Below are 23,211 nucleotides of genomic sequence, written 5' to 3'. Positions count from 1 at the left end.
GTATGTCAGACAGCAGAAGTTAATATGGTGTAAGTTTTAAGATAAAATAAAGGGGAGGAGAAAGAGGGAGACATCAACTATGCAAGGCAAGAGACCAGAATAGAAGTCCGGGAAGACAAACTAGAATTCATCAAGGAAACATAGTGGTTATTTATGAAGAACAGACTTAGCAGCAAGGAGCTAACAATGGTAGACAAGGGAGTTTCATGGGAACTTTGCCTGAAGCATACTCCATTTCAGTATGAACTGGGGACCACTCACAAAATTCAGGCATGAAGTACCAAGCTATTCACTGGTCATGTCTCACTTCCTTTTTAAAGTGCCTGTACCCACCACTTTTTCCTCAAACACCTGCTCATATATTAGAGAACTCCTCAATCAAACTTCCTAGAGCCCTGATGCTAACTGCGGCAAATGTGTTGATAATTAAGGGATTTTTTGTTTTCTTTTTAAAATCTACTACAGTTGCTCAGTAGTGGGGAGTTTGAAACTAAGATCGAGGTTGCCTCTGCAACATTAATTCAGCCCCCATATTTTCATGCATTATAACAGCATTTACCCACAGCAATACTCCCAACGCAGCACTGCAGATAAAGGTATTTGCCTTTAAGACACCTGCCTTATTCCTGGCACAAGATAAATGACATTCACTTACAGTACACTATTTGAGATTTTCAGTCTCCTTTCCAGTAACTTGAGTACTTCAAGACTTAGAAATGCCATTCTTCCTCACACCCATTTCGCTACAACTGAGTTAAAGCTATCATTCCACCCCACTGTACAGAAGCAGCATCAGTACAGGACAGACCACTCAAAGCTGGAACTTCTGTGCTTTCTGTACTTAGCATTTCTTAATATTTTTTTATCATGTATTCCTAACAGTTACAGTTAATTACTAGCATCTGTATTAAACAGTTGCTGTTTAACCCCAGCCTGCAGTTCACTGTAGGCAGCACAGACAGATAAAACAAGTGCTCATTGGCAGAGCCTCCCAAGCCGTGAGTCAGGCACTGAACACAGAGTTGTAAGACACATGCAAGAACTGCACCATCTGAATGTAAGATGATAACTCCTTCTGTATGTCAGGGTGGGTAAAAAAAACCAAGAAACCAAAAAAAACCCAAGCCTGAATAACTGAACATTGCTGAAGCAAGTCTTGAGAATATCTCTGCAGGAAAAATAGGGATGCCAACAAAATTGATCTTAGAAGAATCGAAACAAGAGTCCTTTGAGACAAGACTTCTTGCAGCCTCCCAATTGCTCACCAACAGAAACACTCTCTCTTTTGTCATCAAAGAATTCCCAACAGTATAATCTGCCCTCCTTACATACCTGCGGAAGACAGTCAGGACGGGACTCAAAGATCACAAGGAGGACACCGATAGGCACTGTCACCTGCTCCAAATCCAGGTCTTTTGCTATCCGTGTTCGCCGAATTACACGACCAACACTGTCCTGTGAGGATGCTGCAATCTGACGCAGACCAATAGCCAAGCTGTTCAGCTTTGATGTAGACAGACTTAGACGCTTCAACAAAGGAAGTGCCAATCTCCCTAAAAGAAAGAAAAAAGTCATGCTGGAGATAGATTGGTCTGTCTAGGCTCAAGCAAAAGCGACCAAAGTGGTGAACCTAAGGAAAATTCAGATATTTCCCGCATCCTAGCAAGAAAGCTACCTGAGATGAAAAACACAAATCATTTAGTCCAGCAGCCACAATAAAATCACTCAAATGTGACAATGATTTTTTACATACCACCACATTTCCACTTTATGTGGTTTAAGTGATTTGTACATGAAGCAACGTCAACATCCACAAAGATAAGGTTTGTCCTATTTCAAGCACTGCTACACAATTGAATTTCTTACACATTTCTACCCTTGCAGTATTTCTAGAAGGTTCAGTCAGTAACTTCATCTTTGTTTTACAGATAGAAGTCCCAAAGCACAGAGGCACACATAGCATTTCTGCTCAAGAAAAAATGAGCAAGAGCTGCCTGAATTTTCTAGTCTGAATACTTTCAACAGTAAGATAACCCAGAAATGCACCCTCAAGTACTCTGGTCAAGTTAAAAAAGGGTTCCCTGGTGTCTTCCACAAGGTATTACAATTCGTGATGTGTCATGTTCATACATTTGCTATCCCTCTACGTACACATCCCAATCCCAACTTCTCAATGAATGCATCAATCTAACGTAGAAGAATGGGTTTAATCCAAGCCACCTAAAGAACACCTCCCTCAATCAGATGGGGACAAGGTTCTTTCTGGAGAGGAACAATTTAAGTATAGAGATGACAGACTTGCCCTCAGGAGCCAAGCACTATCTTAACCAGCCCAGAAAATACTCACTTTATGCATGACAACAACAGATTATGTTTGTTATATTCCACTTGTAAAGTGAGCCTCCTTTGGCAAAATGGAGCACTAAATATATTTTTTTTTTATTCTTTTACAATACACTGCTCGGTGTTTCACAAGGCCTCGGTATCTTCTCTGATGCAGGCACCTAGTTTATGTAATTAAGGAAGCTGCAGCTATTTAAAATGACAAGTTCTCAAGGTCCTGCATTCACTAATATGTGACAGCCACAAGACCCAACCCCAGGTGACAGAAGATTCTAGTTCTGCTCATTTCCTCTGAAGCCTAGAGAGGTTCAAGACAACAGGATTACCATGGAAGGACTTGAAACATTTACCTTTACTTTCAGCCTCTTCTAAGTCCTTTTTGTTTGCCAAGAGAATTTCTTCCCTCTGGTCAGTTAGTAAGTCAGCAAGGCGATAAATAATCTCTGCTCTCTGAAAGAGAAAACAGTTTCTGAACTGACTTCCTACACAAAGCCCATGCTATTTGACATCTGGTCCCCTTCAGTCCATTTATGTTGATCACACTCTCTCACTGTCTTGGCTCCTCAAATACTTGGGGCCAGCTGAATTTTCCAGCCTGCATCACATTGAAAAATGAGCTGAACACGGAGCACTGCTTCAACCTTTACTTTACTTTTTATTATCTTGCTTTCCACGCCCAGTCTTCTTCATCACAAAGTTCTTCCTTTAAGACCACCTTGTCTTCCTCACAACAGATGCCACATTTTACCTACCCAGCTGCAAAGCAGTAATTGATTGTCTACAGCTCCTCTTTTGCATACACGACACACAGGACTGAATGGAGCATGGTATTCCAGGAAATTCTTCAGCAGCTCTGAATTCATTTCTGTGTGATATTTGACACTATTAAAATGTTTATAAACCTCACATGAAAGCATATATTACTTCATAGCTCCAAGGTACACCATCTTTCTGCTTTTCTCATCTCTCTAAGCATTCTACAATCCGAATGATGAATCTGGCACACAAAGAATAGTTTCTTGTCCCAAGGGGTCCATTTCTGCCATAAATCCGTATTGTAAAATTTGCCACACATTCACAAGCTTAATAAGTGAGGCTATATTGTTCTGTCACCTGCTCAGGCTGTAGAGCCGCCAGGGTTCTGCCACCAGCTCGAGCCATTTCACCCTGCTGCTCTACTGTAGGACCTGCAAAAAATCAAAAAATATGTTATACAGACAAAGTAACAGCACATGTGGAAGTGAACAATAGCCCTTCCATCTTCTGGTTCTTTGCTCAAATCAGGAAAGGAGGTACAGAGCCTTAAACAGGCGTATTCAAGAAATCTGTTGTATGCTAGAACTGGAAAATCTGTATCTGACACAAAAACACTGCTATGGTCCCCAAACGTAAAGAGTTATCACAGAGATTCTGTACTGTCATCATCTCAGAGGCAAGCGTGCTGCACCATGTACCGCACAGACCTGACAAAGGGCAGAACACCAGGATAGCTGTCTCAGGACACAGCAGCCAACCAAAAGAAATGACACAAACTTCAAGAAGTTTAAGTAACCAACTGAGGAAAACAGAAAGGTTTACAAAATAGTATGAGACTGTACAAACAATGATGGAAGCCAAAACCCCATCTGAGTAACAGCTTACAGAATTGCCTCCCTTCTGTCCCTCCCCATGTGCATTTTTAAAGGGTTCCTATAAAAGAAAGGTGGATTTTTTAATTCTTTTCTGGCAGGACCTCAAATAATCTCTCTCAAATTGAAATGATGTAGAATAGGTTATTTCTGTTTCTATTTCAAAATTATCACTTGAAGGTGATAAATATGACCGACTTGTATTAAATTGCCAGAGCAGGAATTCCAATATTATGGAAAATATCAAAAGGTGTTGTAGGAAGCGTAAGAAAAGAATCTGTGGACGTGTGATTAATTAAACTTATTTAAGAAGTGTTAAAACAGCTTTTTGAAGTGAAGTCATATTTTATGAAGTATGGTATGTTTTGGGGTTCTTTGAGAAAAGTGACATGTATGTAAACAGATACAGTTGATTTTTAAAAGTTTATTGAATTTCAAAATTTTACTCTTTGGAAGATAACAGACAAAAAAGAGGACTGCATTCCACAATAGCAGAAGAGTGCCAGTAAAATTTCACAGGGACTTTTGCCGTTTGCCATATTTGTAAGTGACTCAGAATGGGGTGACATGATGAAAAGCTTTTCTGCTGATACAAATTTATTCTAGTGGGACTATTTGGAAAGCGTCAATATTTTGTGTCAACTTTTTCCTAGAAAGCAGCTTTCAGAGGAGGACGCGGGGGTCCTGGTGGACACCAAGTTGCAGCAGCATGCCCTTGCCGCAAAGGTGGCTGCCTTGGGAGGAAGGCGGCCAGCAGGTCAAGGGAGGTGGTCTTTCCTCTCTACTCAGCACTGGTGAGGTCACCCCTGGCGTGTTGTGCCCAATTCTCAGCTCCCCAGTATGAGAGAGACATGGACACTGCGGACAGAGTCCAAGGATGGGCCACAAAGGCAATGAAGGGACTGGAGCATCTCTCATACAAGGAAAGGCTGAAAGACCTGGGACTGTTCAGCCTGGAGAAGGTGGCTCAGGGGGAATCTCATCAGTAGGTACAAATGCCTGAAGGAGGACCTAAAGAAGATGGAGACAGGGTTTTTTTCAGTGGCAAGAAACGATGGACACAAACTGAAACACAGGAGGTGCCTCCCATTCAGAAGCACTTTTGCACCATGAGGATGATCTTATGTATTAAACCTTCATTTGTATCTTGAACACAATGTGAAATTTGGGGGTTTGCCCATCTCAAAAAGGCCACAACAGAATGAAAACAGTTTTAAACAAGAGAAATGAGGACGAACTAGTTTTTGGAATATTTTCAGTACAAAATGTCTAAGACCAAACCTCTTTCAAGTGGAAGAGATGATGACAGGAAAGATGATGCCTCACATCGTTGAAGTTGAACAGGAGTTGATCACCCATACAAGCAGCAGAGGCATCAAATGAAGTTATCAGGAAGAAAATTCAAAACCTCCCCCAACCCCAAATTAGAGCAAGCAGTTCTTCACATAATTCTAGCTCCAGAGTTTACACAGTATCTAGTTCAGGCTCTTGACTATTGTGACACAGAGCCCTGTGGATGCTAAGTCTTTACATGGCTTCAAAGGATAATCTGACAAATTAATACAAGAAATGCACTGAAGATTATTATATGCAAAGAAATTCGCTTGGCTTAAAGCGCAAGTCAAAAACACCACGCCATACTTGTCCTATCCTGCTAATAAGGTCACAGAACTTTGGTCCGACTTTCTCCAGTGATGGCTACGCCATCCCAGCAATGCAGTAGCAGGAAAACATTCCTACCTATCATACCAGAAGACCAAGTCATAAAAGGAATTTATGGTAAGAAATAAAAATAAACACTATCTTACTTTTCAGCAACACATTCAACATCCACGTTTTCACAGTGAAATTGTCAATACTAGACTAAAAGTAGTAAAAATTCTACTTATTGCATTCCTCAAATGTAAGTCTGATGCAGCAGTTTATCAGCTGGAGGGAACCAGAGCAGAGGATTCAGTATTTTCTACTCCTACTTTAGAAAATATCTTTCAAAATCCATTTTTCAAGCGGAGTATGGTATCCCAGTTATTGTACAGGTCTAGCCAAATTTTAATTTTAACCTTTCAGGAAATCTCTACAAGTCTCCATGTACACATTCCTTCTGTACTCACCTGCAGGTTTTACCTCTGAAAAAAAAGTTCCAACTTTTTTCCCTTCCACAATATCTGTAATGACATGACCCGAGATCTTTGGATGGGTTCCATTTGCGATCACTACAGAGGTGCCTCCTTGGAGGGCCCACAGAGCTGCTTTCACCTATGGGGAAGGATAGAGGCAGTTCCAGGAAACTCACTTGTTATTTGAATCACCACTCTCAACCAGACTTCTTGCTCCACTTTGATCTCCAGATCAACCGCTTATGCTTTTAAAGAGCATTCAACACACTTCCGGAATTTCCATAATGTAGCACTGAATGAGATCACGTATTTGCATTTTACCTCCCCTTCCTTAACTAGCTGCCACTTTATAAGCATACTTCAAATTTTCCTAACAGCCTGCTTTATTCAGGACTTCAGCAAGGTCCTGTGTTTTGTCCTATGTTCTTTTTCATCATTACCTTATGTTACAAGTTCTTCTTATTGTTTGAAGAAACCCAGTTTTCATTTTTTTAAAGATTCTGTTGCCAATTTCCATGACATTAACCAACCATCAATAATTAATCCACTTTAAGTGACCATGTGATATTACTTGTACTGCGGAGCACTGTTCTTGTTCAGGTCCTAACCATTACCATATACCATTAAAATATTATTTAATACCTTTAGCTGTCTGAATTACTCCCTTAAAATTTGATCAGCCAAAGCACTCCTCGTGGGGCTGTTTAAGATGCAGAGGTATTCTCATTGTATATAACCCTTTGGTGAAGCTATGAAATTTTCTGAAGGAGACTCGGGTTTCCACACAAAGCTTTTACCTGCTTTGTTCACATTTCCTGGTCATGTTCTCATCGGATTTCTTATTTATTTGCTTCTACTTTTTGCTTGGGAGAACACCTATTGTCTTAAGAGTTGTTTCATTCAGTAGGGTCTATTTGAAGACTCTACGCTTCTTCTATTTTGAATTATATGATTTTTATTTGGTATTCTTTCCCCTTTTTGTTGTTATTTTGGAGGACGATTCTGTAAATATAGCATTTAGGAGTTATCTTCAAAGGTCAGGACTGCAGCAATGTATAAAAGCAACACACACAAGATCTAAGGCAAGAAGCAAGTCTGAAACAAGAACAATCTGATGTCCACAGACTGGGAACTGAAGTCAGTGATAATACCAGGTCACTTGTGTGCCAAAAGCTGTCATGGAGGGCAGGTGGGGAGGCAGGCACCATGATCATTGTAAATACTTAAAGGGTGGGTGTCAAGAGGGTGGGGCCAGTCTTTTTTCAGTGGTGCCAAGGGATAAGACAAGAGGAAGCGGGCACAAACTTGAACATAAGAAGTTCCACCTAAACATGAGGAGGAACTTCTTTACTTTGAGGGTGGCAGAGCCCTGGAAGAGGCTGCCCAGGGAGGTGGTGGACTCTCCTTCTCTGGAGACATTCAAAACCCACCTGGATAAGTTCCTGTGCAACCTGCTCTGGCAGGGGGGTTGGACCCTTCCAACCCCATGTGATTCTGTGATCAGCAAAAGAGCTCTATGAAATGTAGGGGCTGTATCTTTGTAGGCATTGCCCTAACATGAAGGGCAACGTGAGTTCCCTTTCTGAACTTCAGTATTGGCATAGTGAAGTTTCCTTAGCCCTTCTACAGAATGTTAAGCCTACAGCATAGTCAGCTTATTAATAAAGATCCCCTGAAATCCCCATATACTGATTAGTCCTAAGATTAACCATTAACCTCTTTCCACACACTTGAGCCACTGTTTAAGGCATTACAACATGATTTCTGTAAAATTTCCCCCCCCTTCAACATTTCACTGGTTCATGTAAAAATACAAAAACACAAACCCAAATTCCAGATGTTACTTGCTGAAGAGGTACTGCCTGTGGTCTCCTTAGTTTATTTTCTCAATCAAGGTATGGGCAGCATTATACCACCTCTATATTTAGTTATGTGTCATTTATTTTACTGCAAAAGCTTCTCTGCTTACTCACTTCCATACTTTTCTAACATGGTTCTACAATTAGGTATTACAGCCCATATTCACCAGGACACACCATCTGTCAAACGTGCTTATCAAATCAAACTCTTGACTACCACAAGGCCATCAACTGCTCTATTTTTGCTCAGGTTTCATGCTGATAATAAAGATTTGCACTTTGAGCTACCCTGTTTATTCCATTATTCATGTTACAGTTTTCCAAAAACATCAGCCAATTCTCAAATTTAACACATTTTTGCTACAACAGCAGCATTGAGATTTGCCTCTATGTGACAGAATTAAAGATACCAAATATCTGTAACAAATTACTATTTTTACAGTACAAGTATTCTCTGACTTTGGCAGCTTTCCTCTCAACACCTGGAACTGTTTAATCTATTCCAGAATAGGTGTTTCAAGGGAAAGTTGTTTCTAAATAAGCTCTGTACATGCCCTCATTACAAAGTCGTTACACTCAAATGCCTCCTCCTTTTGCCACCTTCCAGTCCGTGCTTTGGTACTGAAGTATGCCTTACTTGATTCTTCAGAAAAGGAAATAATACATAAGATGACTGGTGAAGAATTTCACTTTGGTCTTTCCCTGCTTAGTCAAAATCTGCTTCCTTTTTTACAGACAACCTTCCAGAAGGGTCCACACCAATTAACACTATTGCAGCACATATCCTAGCACCATAAGAAAGATATGCTGAAGTCTCATACTACAGCCACGTGTATGGACTCACTGAGGGTGTCTAACTGTACACGGCACTGGAAACCATCTGCCCTCCTACTCCCACTAATCTTGTACTCAAGAACAAAAGTGCCTTGGTCACCACCAGTACAACCTTCAGAAGCACACGGTGTATGTACAAAGCCAGAAAGGAGAGAGAGGTATCGTATCAGATTCAAGTCACAGGGATTCCCAAAGTCTTTGGATTATCACGTAAGAAAGAACCGAGGACTGACTCTTATCTTAATTTAAAACACCAACGTAATACAGTTCCAAATGTCACATTTTTCAAACTACTGGAATGTACTTCATTAGTTGCACTTTTCAATTCCCATGGACCTTAGAGACAAACTGAAGGAACCCAGGGTACTCCAAAGTAGCTGAGGCTGAAAAGGATCTCTGGAGATACGGATCCAGTACAGATCCTGATCTCCGGAGATTCAGATACAGTCCAACCACCTGCTCAAAGCAGGGTCAACTACAGCAAGTTACTCAAGACACCATCCAGTCCAGTTTTGAACACCTCCAAACACGGAGATTCCACAAGCTCTGGGCAACCTGCTCCAGTGCTTCATCAACCTCACTGTAAAATTCTCACACTTCAATTTAATTTCTTGTATTTCAGCCTGTGCCCATTGTGTCTTGTCTGTTCCCCGGATACCACTGAGAAGAGTCTGGCTCTGTCTTTTCTATACCCTCCCTTCAAGTATTTATACGGACACCCTCTCTTCTCCCTACCAGGGTAGACAGTCCTAGCGCTTGGCCTCTTCTAGTGTGACAGATGCTCTGATTCTTTAATCATACTCATGGCTCTCCAGTGGATTCACTGTAGGATGCCATGTCCTTCTTGTACTGTGGTGCCCAGGACCAGACACAACTCTACAGATGTTGTCTCACCAGTGCTGAGTAGAGGGAAATAATAATTTCCCTCAACCTGCAGGCTATGTTCCTTCTAACGCAACCCAGGAGGCCGTTGGCCTGCTTTGCCCAAAGGGCCTATTTCTGGCTCATGTTCCCACTTGGTGTCTACCAGGACCCAAATGTCCTTTTTTCAGTGAACCTGCCTTCCAGCCAGTCAACTCAGGAGACCACAATGGTGAATGGAGTTGTTCCTCCTTAGGGGTAGGACTCAGCATTTCCCATTACTGAACTCCACAAAGTTCCTGTCTGCCCATTTCTGCAACCTGTCAAGATCCATCTGAATGGCAGCACAATCATCTCGTCTATCTCCCTTTCCAACATCTCCTTTTCCTTCCCAATAATAAAACAAATGTTCCCTATTTATACCTTGGCTTCCATGCCTCCCATTCCCACACGGGACTTGGTTCCAAATGTTACAGACTGCTGGTCTCCTGGGTAGAATATGTCAATGAGCTTTGCATCATCAGATCCTGGAGGGCTGTCAAAGAGTCCTGAAATAAAAAATAAAAGTTTTTTAGTGTTATATACCCTTATCTCCAAAGCTCACCCACAAAAAAAACAAGACCAAAAAACCCCAACAAAATCCATGAGGCTGAAAAGCTGTATTCCACTTTATAGAACTGAAAACTTTCAGTGAACCTGACTTTTTGTGGGCCTGAAAGCATGAAACACTTAAGGCAAACTCGAGAAGTACAGCTTTACAAAGCATAACGAATAAGAAACTGAAAACTCACATGCTGAGTAGCAGCATGCAAGCTGGGAGGTAGTGACATTTGGTTGAGGTTACAGAGACAGTTTACAGCTTTTAAATGTTCAGAATCGGGGCTTACATATACAAGCTCACAACTGAACAGGCAAAGGACGGTCCTCCTCACCAAAATCTCAGATGATATTCTTGAATGCTGGGTTGTACAGTGATAAACTGGGCAATTCAGAAATATGTAAAGAGGATAATTATCAAATTCTGCTACGAAGGAACACAACACTACAGAAATGTGCTCTTGTTGTTTGTTTTTTTTTAAATCTAGTAACTTTATGTAACTGTGTTTGCAGCTGAATGACACTCTGGTTTACCTAACATGTTAAACCTAAATTCTACCACCACGCTTCCAGAAATCTAGAATTGCAGCTGAATGACACTCTGGTTTACCTAACATGTTAAACCTAAATTCTACCACCACGCTTCCAGAAATTCTATGTAAATAAGTACTGGCAATCTAGAGAGCACAAGTGCAGACTATCTGTGCCCTTCCTTGGCAGCCTGGGAAGGAGAGGACACATATCTCTCCATAAACAAGATGTCACATTGAATGAGTAAATTTGGAGGATGGGGGTGTTGGTTCTTAACCGTTTTTAAAGGTTTTTTGACTACTGCTTTTATGAGCTGTTCTCAGTCATTTCAACTTCAATCAACCACAAAAGCTCTGCTAAAAGAAACCATGTTTAGGGAAAGGCACCTCCTCCCTCCTCAGGGCCTATAATGTCTACCAAAGTCCAAGACCCCTGAAAGAAACCCGTCTGGACAAGATGAAAAGACTATGTGACTTGGGTGATGTGGATCTGAAATTGCACCCACTACCCTCCTCTCTCTAGAAAAGGAACTTCAACATCCATAGGTGACAGCAACACAGCTCAAAAGACTAGAGCAGTGTAAGCCAAATGTCTGGGAGACAGAGAAAGCTAGCAAGTTCCAGGTATCTGGAAGGAAATCACCAGGATTTGTAATACACCTGTACAGTACTTGTACACCCGAGAGACAGAACCTGCTGCCAGAAGAAACAAAATATTGTAGAAGAGTATTTGGCTTATATTCCTGATTCTAAACACACAGCCTTTATCCTGCATATTATTCATTACTATATCATACAATTCTGAGAAGCTAGCAGAAGTACCATAGTACATACATAGAATCACAGAACAGTGATTGGGCTGGAAGGAACATTAAAGACCATCCAGTCCAGCCCCGCTGCCATGGGCAGAGACACCGCCCACTAGACCAGGCTGCTCAAAGCCCCGTCCAGCCTGGCCTTGAACACCTCCAGGGACAGGGCATCCACAGCTTCTCTGGCAACCTGGGCCAGTGTCTCGCCACCCTCACAGTAAAGAATTTGTTCCTAGTATCTAATCTAAATCTCCCTTCATTCAGTTTAAAACCATCACCCCTCGTTCTATCAGTACACTCCCTGATATGGTATTCTGCGTTCTGGAACAAGCCTCAAGCTCACATGCTTTCTCACCCACCCAGATTCAGCAGTGTGGCAGACAGTCTTTGGCTTATGCAACAGCATCAACATTGGATATATGCCATAAGGAGTTATGTGGTACATTGTAATTGTCCCTGCAAAAGATATGAACCTGAATTCAGGTTGGTTTGACTATCTGATTTCTTCAGCAAAACAAGAAAGTAAAGAAATGCCTCACAAACCTTCTACATCTGAGAGAACAATCAGGAGATCAGTTTTCATTTCCACAGCCAGTCGTGCTGCCAGACTGTCGTTATCCTTCACGCTAATCACCTGCAATGCACACACGTATCAGCAGCACTGAATAGAGGGAGGAACTAGAAAATATTTAGTCGCAACATAACAAAAACAAGCTAACTCAGCACTACCAAATCCTTCTGAGCTACTTTGTTCACACCCACTGGAAACTTCAAAAGCGATTTTTGTGTGGAAGTACTTTTCCACTTTTGGAATGTGGTAAAGTAGTATCAAAATGACAAGCAGTGTGATCACAGAATGGCTTGGGTTGGAAGGGACCTTAAAGATCATCTAGTTCCAACCCCTCTGCCATGGGCAGGGACACCTCCCACCAGACCAGGTTGCTCAAAGCCCCATCCAGTCTGGTCTTGAACACTTACAGGGATGAAGTATCCACAACTTCTCTGGGGAACCCGTTCCAGTGCCTCACCACCCTCACTGTAAAGAATTTATATTTCTGATATCTAATCTAAATTTCCCCTGTTTCAATTTCAAAACATTACCCCTTGTCCTATCGCTATGCTCCCTAACAGAATCTATCCCCATGTCTCCTGTAAGCCCCCTTCAGGTACAGGAAGGCCGTTATAAGGTCTCCCCGGAGCCTTCTCTTCTCCAGGCTGAACAACCCCAGCTCTCTCAGCCTGTCTTCATAGGAGAGGTGCTCCATCCCTCTGATCATCTTCGTGGCCCTCCTCTGCACTCATTCCAACAGGTCCACATCCTTCCTGTGTTGAGGACTCCAAAGCTGGACACAGTACTCCAGGTGGAGTCTCACAAGAGCAGAGAGGCAGAATCTCCTCCCTCGACCTGCTGGCCACACTTCTTTTGCTGCGGCCCAGGATGTGGTTGGCTTTCTGGGCTACCAGTGTGCACTGCTGGCTCATGTCGAGCTTCTCATCCATGAGCACTCCCAAGTCCTTCTCCTCAGTGCTGCTCTCCAGCCACTCTCCACCAAACCCGTATTTGTACCTGGGATTGCCATGTCCCAGGTGCAGGACCCTGCACTTGGCTTGGTTAAACTTCATGAGGTTTGCACAGGCCCACCTCTCAAGCCTGTCCAGGTGCCTCTGGATGGCATCCCTTCCCTCCAGCGTGTCGACTGTGCCACACAGCTTGGTGTCATTGGCAAACTTGCTGAGGGTGCACTCCATCCCACTGTCCATATCTCCAACAAAGATGTTAAACAGCACTGGTCCCAGTACCAACCCCTGAGGAACACCACTTGTCACTGGCTTCCACTTGGACATTGAGACGTTGACCGCAACCCTTTGAGTGTGGCCATCCAGCCAGTTCCTTATCCACCGTGTGATCCATACATCAAATCCGTGACTTTCCAATTTTGAGACCGGGATGTCATGTGGGACAGTGTCAAACGCTTTGCATAAGTCCAGGGAGATGACGTCTGTTGCTCTGCCCTTGTCTACCAATGCTGTGGCAATATCATAAAAGGCCACCAAATTTGTCAGGCATGATTTGCCCTTGGTGAAGCCATGTTGGCTGTCACCAATCACCTCCTTATTTCTCATGTGCCTTAGCACAGATTCCAGGAGGATGTGCTCCATGACCTTGCCGGGCACAGAGGTGAGACTGACTGGCCTGTAGTTTCCCGGTCTTCCTTTTTTTGCCTTTTGAAAACGGGAGTTACGTTTTGCCTTTTCCAGTCAGCAGAACTTCACCAGACTGCTATGACTTCTCAAATATAATGCAGAGCGACTTAGCAACTTCATCCGCCCGCTCCCTCAGGACCCATGGATGGATTTCATCAGGTCCCATGGACTTATGTACCTTCAGGTTCCTTAGATGGTCTATAACCTGATCTTCTCCTACAGTGGGCAGTATCTGCATCCTGGTGCCTGGTGACAGGACAAGAGATACCAACTGGCCCTGCTTTAAGCGGGGGTGCTGGACTAGATGACCTGCAGAAGTCCCTTCCAACTTCAACTGCTCAGTGAAAACCAAACCGGGCATGCTTGCTTTTGGCAGAGCAGACATCATCTGCCCTGCTTCCACCCCACAGCACAGTATCATGCCAGAAACAGGCAGATCAGTGTAGTCTTCCAACACCGTCTGTCTGCAATGTTGTAAGTTTCCCTGCTGCAGGCTTCAAAGGTCCCCAAATATTAGGAAATTACACATTAGTGCTGTACTATGTACAAGCAGGATCCACCCCCTTGTTATACTTTACCCACATTTACCCCCTGCAGATCACTGTTCGGCTCTGGAGGTGGAACAACAGCATCATTAGTATTAATTATAGGGACAATATTCATTCTTAAAAGCTCATGCAATGTTCCATTTAAGTTCCGACGCTTCTGTTCATCATGGAAATCCAGGTTGGTGACTAAAATCTAAAGGGAGGGGAAAAAAAAATATATATATATATACTTAGCCTACCACTTTTCCCAAGAACATCATAAATGTGTGTATTAATATATCATAACGGATCAGTCAGGCCCTTCCAGTCACTAAAGAAACATAAGCCACATTTAAAGGATAAAGAATATAAGCAAGAAATATTCTTTCCACAACATTTTCAGGTTTATATGCCTTAACTTCCACTGGAGCCTTCTCAGGCTGACAGATCACAGGCTCCAGGAATTAACTTGGAAAAAAACCAATAAGCAGAACATAGATGCTGATAACTATAAAGTCCCTAAACAATTTGACAGTTTATGCAAGACACTGCCTTTCCCATTTTCCCTCCCAGTGTACTGTTTCTACTGTTGCTAACAGAAGGGATGCTTTCTCTCAAGAGTTCTCTTCAGCTCCAGAACTTGCTTTTCTGAAAGAATTTTGGTCTTAAAACCGCCTGTTTGCAGACACCACCCTTTTCTTTTTGGTATTTTAATACAAAAACCCCTCAATGTCTGCTCTGAAGGGTCATTTTTTTTCATTTTTACTCTGCCATTGGACATTGGAGAACTAAGCAAACAACTCCACCACACAAATGCTACAATAGCACTTGGAATCAACGTGTACACTGACTTTTTTGGCACAGGCAATTAATTCTTCTAAATCAAAGGAACTGTAGTTGTCTGCCAACTTGAACAAAATTATAATCAGCACAATATATATTGATTGTTAGCTATACTTAAACATTTTAGTGATATCAGCTATACTCTACTACAGGAAGAAGTTCCTCCAAGCGAGACATCGTAATAGGTTCCTAAATTCATTAAAAGTATCTAAACAAATAAGGCCTTACAGTTTGTGCAATTCTGAATTCTCAGAGTATTTAAGATAAGCAAAGCCTGTTAAGTTCAAGTAATACAGTTGCAGCATTCAGTATAGGTGGAAGACCCAGGCTACAGATACTATCACCCACAAGTTAGATAGGTTTGAGGAGCAGATGGACAGCAAGTTCTGGGGTGTGGCTATACCCTTCTGCCAGCTTTATAGAATGTGTTGTAGTTCAGCCACTTGTGATTTTTAAACCCTCAGTTTCTATCACAAACTTTACCTTTTGTGAAGAGACCTTAACAGACCTTACTGCATACATAAGAGCAAGACAAACATGAACTCCAAAAAGAAAAAGTATATTTCCTTCACCTTAGGTAACTCCATTTGAGAAATACTTCACAAGGCACTCCTTTATAAGCTACCATTTGTGCTACAATAAGCCCCAAAATGGAAACACGAGACTACAGTAAAGATAGCGGCATATAAAACATGGAAAAAATCCAAGAACAATTCCATCACTGACTGAAGTAGTCAGTCAGTCTAGGAAAGAAAGAATCCCTTACTTGAGCTGCACAGATGCTGTACTGTGTAAACATGGCCTCATACAGAGCCATTAGTCCACTCTGGCCAGCTGCTGCACAGGCTCGGGCTTCCAAGACTGGAATAGCCTACAGAGATAAAGATCAGCTGTCAGGCAGTGACTTTAGCAGGTAATACCCAATGTTCAAGGAAAAGCAGGCGTGCTGCCAGACACTCACCATATCTTTTAGCTGATTCTGGCCTGAATGAAGCGCTTGCCTCACACTCTGAGAAAGCAAGATCTCATGACGCAATCGCTGCTTTCCAAAAGCTACAGCACCACTGGTGACAATCATCATCTCTCGGCCCTGATTTTGCAGCACTGACACCTGTAAGTACAGAACATAAGAAACAGGACCTGGAGTACAATCACTCCTAGCACGAGAGTTCTGGCTGTTATAGGCAACCTTATGCTGACCGATTCTTGCTGACAAAAGTGTTTCACTTTATCCACAGATGTGCAAAGCAAGGCAACCACCTTCTATGATACTCCAGCACACCTACCTGGCTACCTAAGAGCTATGCAAAGGACTGCATGGAATCCATAGCCTCTGCTAAACTTTCTTTTCACAATACCAGTTTTTATGAGTCATGCTTGACTTTTCACAATAACACTTCTATACCCCTTGCCCCTCCACCTCCATTGCTACAGATAAGGAAAGATAAGATATGAAGAATCTGCAAAGTGGCAGTTGTACCTTCCACCAAACTTCTTATTCACCATCCATTCCCAAAGCTGCCACCATACAATAACTTTGTATTCTAGAAGTGAAGAAGCTAACTCTGACAGTACAGCTTTTAATTACTTCTTCCTTACATACATCTAGCCAGATTCACTGAATTTCACTGAATTTTTAGAGTTCATCTAGTCCAACTCCCCTGCTAAAGCAGGATTGCCTAGAGCTTGTCAGAGCATGTTACTCAGGACTGCATCCAGGTGGGTCTTGAAAATCTCCAAAGAAGGGGACTCCACAACCTCCTTGGGCAGCCTGTTCCAGGGCTCTGTCACCCTTACTGTGAAGAAGTTTTTTCTCATATTTGAGTGGAACCTCTTATGTTCCAACTTGTGCCCGTTGCCCCTCGTCCTGTCACTGGGAACCACTGAAAAGAGTCTGGCTCCCTCCTCCTTCAACCCACCCTTGAGATACTTGTAAGCATTAATAAGGTCTCCCCTCAGCCTTCTCCAGACTAAAGAGTCCCAGCTCTCTCAGTCTTTCTTCATAAGGGAGATGCTCCAATCCTTGAATCATCTTTGTTGCCCTTCGCTGGACTCTCTCCAGTAGTTCCCTGTCCCTCTTGAACAGGGGAGCCCAGAACTGGACACAGTATTCCAGTTGTGGCCTCCCCAGTGCAGAGTAGAGGGGGTGAATGACTTCCCTTGACCTGCTGGCCACACTCTTCCCTATGAAGCTCTAAAGCTAACGTCTTACAGGAATTTCATTTGTTATGCTAACTTTCCTTCCCAGAGAAGACATGAATAAGACTTTTTCCCCCTCAAAGTCAGAATTCCATTTTGCGGAACCAATCCAAGAGTTGATCCCATCAGTTTTTCTTGCAAGTAATGAAGTTTAAAGCTTTTTCCTGGAGGAAATCTGCAAATGCTCAGGTAATCAAGAAGGGCCTACTCTTTCTGCAGACTTCACAGACTTCAGTGTCACCTGCCCTCTAGATCCATCTAATGCCCCAGTCACATCTTACCTATTGTATAAAAATCTAATGACTAAATCTCTCCCTCTACACTGAGTCTGGCCAAGACGGAGTTAACTTTCTTCATAGGGGCCCATAAGGTGCTGTGTTTTGGATTTCAGGACTAAAACAGTGTTGATAACAGTCTGATGTTTTGCCTACTGCTAAATAGTGCTTGCACAGCATCAAAACCCTAACTTTTTCCCATGCTGAGCAGGACTTGCACAGCATCGAGGCTTTGTTTTTTTTCCCCCCCGCTATGTCCCATCACAGCAGCAAGGCTAGGGGCTGGGCAAGAGGTTCAGAGAGGGCACATTTAGGACACCTGACATGAACTTGCCAAAGGGATATTCCATGCCATATAATGTCAAGCTCAGTCATAAAACTGGGGTAACAGAATAGGAAAGGGAAGGGGCTATCTTTCAAGGTGTCCATCACTTGGGGACTAGCTGGGCATCAGTCTGCTTGTGCAAGGTACTGAATGACTGCCTTACCATCACTTGTTTCTCCCTCTCCTTCACTTATCAAACTGTCTTTATTTCCATCCATGAGTTTTCTTACTTTTGCTCTTCCTATTTTCCTCCCAATCTGACTGGTGGCTGGGCAGAGGTGTGGGGAGTGAATGAGCATCTGCTGGTGCTTAGCTGCTGGTCAGGGTCAACCCATCACACCTGCTAACACCAACTTACTGAGTTACCTGGTTTATGCTTCCATAGCACAGGGGGGATGAAAAAGGGAAAGGCCAAGACAATGCTTTACAGGGCCATCACTATTTTATGAGTTTTTTCCTACAATCTTCTGTGCCATCCAACAGTCACCAAGTACCGGAAGTTAAAACAAACATTGCTCTTCGGTCCCAGAATTACCTGCTCTACAATAGATGCCAGCCTCCCAAGGGCCAAGCCACACTCATCCCCGCGAGTCACAACAGCACTACCTAGCTTCACCACAATCCGCTTTGCATGCTTCAGCTCACTGCGGTGCGCAAATGATTTCCCATGTGCACGGCTAAGCGGCATGGTGATAAATGGGATGTTGCTCCAGCACCGGACGGATTCATTTCTTAGTCTTTGGTTATGGCGAGGGAGATCTGTGGTTACAGAAAGAAAAATGCAGTTTTAAGTGTTTCATTCAGACTTCGAGCCTTTAAAGTCATGTAACATTTCCTCCCTTTCCAAGGCTAAAGCTCACACTATACACTTCTCAGTGACTGGGAATGAGAAGCTAGCTTTCAAGTCACCAAAGTGAGAACCGATAATATTTGAGCAGCACTGCACCCTAAGGTATATAAGGCAGTATCTTATGTGTCACAGAGCTTTGACTCCAGGAACCTAGAAGACACTGTAAAAGAGCCCATACAGCTCACATTACAAGTACTAGTTTTAAAAACAATCTCCTTTGCCTTGCCTCATTAAATACAGCTAGAGGGTTTTCCTGTCTGTAGCTGTGCAGAAAGCTTGATGGTCAAGAAGGAAAAGAAACGCAGCTCTTAGAACCTCTCTAAGTCAGGCATTTTTGCACATTGCTCAACTAGGGGCAGCAGAAGGGCGATGAGGGACATACGAACTGGAACATCCTAAAGGATAAACAGGCATTGGAGGGAGAAGAGATAATCACAGCATTGCTCAGGTAAGATACAAAACACATAAGACTGGCACTTCCCCCAAGTCAATGAAGTAGGGAACATTTCTCAGCAAAATATTTGTTTTCAAAGTGTCTGCAAAGGACAGTAATACCACTATCAGCACAGAAGATTAAAGACAATAAAGACTATTAAGGTACAAGCACAAGGAACAGTCTGGATCCTTTCTAATTGACAAAGAGGCGGACCCAAACATATAAAGTCCCAAAATTAAGCTGAAGGAATGAAGGCAGATGGAAAGCACAGAGGCAGGTTCATGGTGCACTGGGTGAAGAACTGACTGGACAGCAGGGCTCAAAGGGTTGCAGTTAGTGGGGCTACATCTGGCTGGTGACAGGTCACCAGCAGTGTTCCTCAGGGCTCAATCCTAAGGCCAGTTCTCTTCAACACGTGACTGCACCACTAGCAAGTATGGTTAGAGCTTCAGGATTTAGAAGGTTCCTAGAAGACAGCTGTTGAGGGATAACCAGTATCTGAAAAGAAACACTTACTTTTTCAGAAAAACAAGGAAAAAGACAATGGTTCTAGAACAAACAGAAAATTTCATTCATCTCCACTAAAGTCCTAATTACTAACCTATTTATAGGTACTATAAAGTACCTATGTACTTTCACTCAGGTTTCCTGCAAGCATCTTTTCACTTTTGTCTAATCTGAATAAATTTGAGCTTCACACCTTGCTTTACTCAAGACACTTGTGGGCTGAAAATGCAGACGGGGGAGCAGGCATAATCAGATCTTGCTTTCTAGAAACACGAGAGGTTGAAATAAAGAACTTTTACAGTAGCAGTACTTTCACAACTGACTTTTTTGCTTGAAATGCGTGTCAGAATATAAAATACACCCTCTCAGACATCCAGCTGTCCATCCAGTAACATTAAGAAAGGAGAACTTCAACTGCATCTCACTCCAGAGGTTTTAAGTTTTGAATTATGTTAATGAGGTGATTCTCCTTTCAGGATAGGAAAGACCACAGGCATGCCCAGACATATACTGCCCAACATCAGAAACATGTGCTCTCTCTCATACATACATAAACAGGAGATGGCTGTGATGGCACGTGGCGACAACAGAAAGCACCGTCCAGGGGAATGGACAAGAGGGCTCAGAGCAGCTCGACACAACATTTTGAGAGTCTTCTGCAAATCAAGGATATCTGTAAGTTAAAAGGAAAGGAGGGAGGAAAATTGGTTAAATATCAGTGAATTTCCATCAATATTTCTCTCCTCACCCACGCCCCCCCTCAACTCCTCTTTGTCCTGTACAGTCTTAACGCAGTTTCCTTGTGCAAGAGACAGACGCCCACTCTCTCTGCTTTGTAGAATTCTCAAACTGTGACTTAGAAGAACAGAAGGACCCTGCTCCCTGTCTTCTGGCAGAAGATAATTATTAAAGACCAAGAACAAAACATGGTTCCCCAAGAAGGGAAAAGACTCTTAGTGAGTGTACCAACAGTGGAGAAAAGTCCTTTGTCCACAGATAAGCCTGGAAGAAGAGAAAAAAATGTATATATGGTGTATCATCCAGACTTCTCCGCAACACCCCGCAACAGAGCATCAAATAAACTTATCATGACTCTCAGCCCTGTTCAATATAGAGGATATGCTGATTCACTTTTCCCTGAGCACTACCAAATGACAAGATGTTAACCATGATTATAAGCAAGGACACCAATTTCCAAGGTATTTGGCATCAGTCTCACTTAACTGAACTCGTAAACACCCAGGATTCTTCTAACTCAAAATCCACCACTGCAAATACGGAGCAAACAAGGGATACATAAGTAGTGATTTCCTATGGCAAGTCTAGTTGAAGTAATGCATCTCATATCATAAAGGAAACAAAGGAGATTAGCAAGAATCCAGTTCTCCCAGACAGTGCTTAAGCTATGAAACCTCTCCTTCCCCTTTTACAAAATTTTGCTTCCTTTACTTGCTTTCAATCCATCCCTGTGCACCACTGGAATAGAGCAAAAAACACTGAATGAGCAGTGGTTGGGAGAAGGTACTGAAGAGAGGACAAGGAGAGATCACAGTAACTACACGGGAAAACTACTATTACAAATACCATGACAATTATAGCACCTGGCAGTTCTGGCATATGTGTACATGAACCCTTGAAGCTGCTTCATTACCTTGCACTGTTGTTATACCTCATTATAATCCTTGCATCTACATACACACCTCTATGTAAGACAAGACAGCCACCAGGAGATAATGGCTCTGCTGTTTTGTCTAGTAAAGATTAGGTAGCATAGCATTTTAATAATATTAATTTGCAATGCCCCTCCAGTTCTGGTTTTGAAACTATCTTGTCACAAAAGGCAAGAAAACTAAATTAACAAGAAGATACAAATGCAAATTTTAAAGCACTAGCAGATACCAAGAAAAGAGAGATACATGAAATGGAATGATACTGCCAAAAAGCACAGACCAAGAACAGGACAGCTTGTAAATTACAAGCTTTCTTTCAGGGTAGTCAAAGGCTGCAGAACAACTGTTTTCTCTCCTCTCACTCAATCAAGGACTTAAAGTTAATTTCAATACTCATTTTCCATTTCACCCGCATTTCCATACCCAGAATGGTTCTGGTCTTCAATAACAACCCAAAAATGGGTACATAATTAAAAACAACCAAAAAAAAAGCCAACAAAATCACAAACAAAACAAACAAACAAAAACACTGCCTTACTTGGAGAGGAGAGTGCAATAAAAAGAAATGCAAAATGCATTATTCAGGTATTTCTTCAAGACTCTAGTACCAGCTTAAAATTTACTTTTTTCATTACAAGAAAAACCTACTCCTTCCATTGACATTTAAAAATATAATTCTCCTATCATCTCTTTAAGTAACAGACATTATTCTTATCACTCAGAAAGCAATACTATTGCCTAGTTTTCATTAATTTATTATCTTCATAGCAGGTGTCAAGTAGCACAGTACATTTAGATTCTGTTCCAGATCAGTGTAAAGAGACTAAGACCAAGCAATTAGAGGCATCCAATCTTAAAATCGGTGCCTTTGAACAACAGTCTGTAACACTGTTTTTTCCAGTCTGTTGGCTGCAGCCCCATGGAATGCCCACAACTATTTGCAATGAGTTGATAAAATAAAACTAAATAAACCTTTTTTCACAGTTTTATATATAAAGGCTGATATTTCAACCAAGCGTTAGGACATTTCACAAGTGAAAATAAAAACCTGGAAACCAAACTCCTGTAGAAAGAGCCATACCGTACTATACTCAAGCAATTAAGCAGAGATAAATTCCAAGGAAACACACAAAATTTTAGTGAAATAAGTCTTTACCATAACACAAACAAGTCCCCGTAACATTCGGGAGGGGGTAGGGTGGGGTGTTATTTAAACAGCTTTGTTACCTTATCAACTAGATTTTAAGAGGAAAAAAACCCAAAAACGTCTACAGATCTCCGTGCAAACTCAAACCCAAGAAACCTTCCCAGAAGGAAACCAGTTCATAAGAACTGACTAAAAGAAATAAAAGTTTCAAATAAATTGTCGTTAGAGCAGTTCGCGGGTAGCTCTGCCCAGGTCCCGCACAAGCTGCGCAGCGAGCACAGGCAATTAGCGCCACGCGCACCAGCGGCCCCTTCCTGCCCCGAGCACCCGCAGCCGCACAGCTCACGGCAGTGACACCGGCACGGCCTCCGCGGCGGCACGGAACGCTGCCGCCAGCCTGTCCGAACCGCCCGAAAGACCTCAGGGACAGGACCCAGATCGGGTCAGGACTGTCCCGTCTGTCCCACCCTGCCTACGCTAAGCGGCACCAGCAGGGCGGACGCCAGCCGCATCGGGCAGGGGAGGGCCGGGCCGGGAGTCGCAGAGCCCACGCGAGCGCGGCGAGGAAGCCGAGATTAGCAAGAGGCGGCGGCGGACACGTTACTTGTTGCACGCTGATCAGTGACACCCGCGGGGACCGCTCCTT

General features: G+C 42.7%; 1 protein-coding gene across 4 annotated transcripts in view; it reads right to left on the bottom strand.

The window, feature by feature from the left end:
- Window positions 1–23,205, bottom strand: part of ALDH18A1 (aldehyde dehydrogenase 18 family member A1) — a 30,640-nt gene extending 7,435 nt beyond the window's left edge. For 2 of the 4 annotated variants that reach the window (XM_014945253.1, XM_014945257.1), the window contains exons 1-12: window positions 23,170–23,205; window positions 20,299–20,421; window positions 18,491–18,714; window positions 16,118–16,267; window positions 15,923–16,027; window positions 14,369–14,527; window positions 12,125–12,215; window positions 10,066–10,190; window positions 6,083–6,227; window positions 3,457–3,530; window positions 2,694–2,793; window positions 1,333–1,553 (exon numbers count right to left, since the gene is read on the bottom strand). In XM_014945253.1, the coding sequence (XP_014800739.1) occupies window positions 1,333–1,553; window positions 2,694–2,793; window positions 3,457–3,530; window positions 6,083–6,227; window positions 10,066–10,190; window positions 12,125–12,215; window positions 14,369–14,527; window positions 15,923–16,027; window positions 16,118–16,267; window positions 18,491–18,714; window positions 20,299–20,392 (1,488 nt within the window). In that variant the 5' untranslated portion in view covers window positions 20,393–20,421; window positions 23,170–23,205. Of the gene's footprint in view, window positions 1–1,332; window positions 1,554–2,693; window positions 2,794–3,456; window positions 3,531–6,082; window positions 6,228–10,065; window positions 10,191–12,124; window positions 12,216–14,368; window positions 14,528–15,922; window positions 16,028–16,117; window positions 16,268–18,490; window positions 18,715–20,298; window positions 20,422–23,169 lie in introns of those variants that run through there. The other 2 variants (XM_014945255.1, XM_014945256.1) reach the window with 2 other exon arrangements.
- Between the last annotated feature and the right edge of the window lie 6 nt (window positions 23,206–23,211).

The sequence above is a fragment of the Calidris pugnax genome, unplaced genomic scaffold (genome assembly GCF_001431845.1).
Source record: "Calidris pugnax isolate Ruff unplaced genomic scaffold, ASM143184v1 scaffold89, whole genome shotgun sequence".
Taxonomy (NCBI): domain Eukaryota; kingdom Metazoa; phylum Chordata; class Aves; order Charadriiformes; family Scolopacidae; genus Calidris; species Calidris pugnax.
The sequence above is the reverse complement of the archived record's forward strand: the minus strand, read 5'-3'. Positions and strand labels throughout refer to the sequence as shown.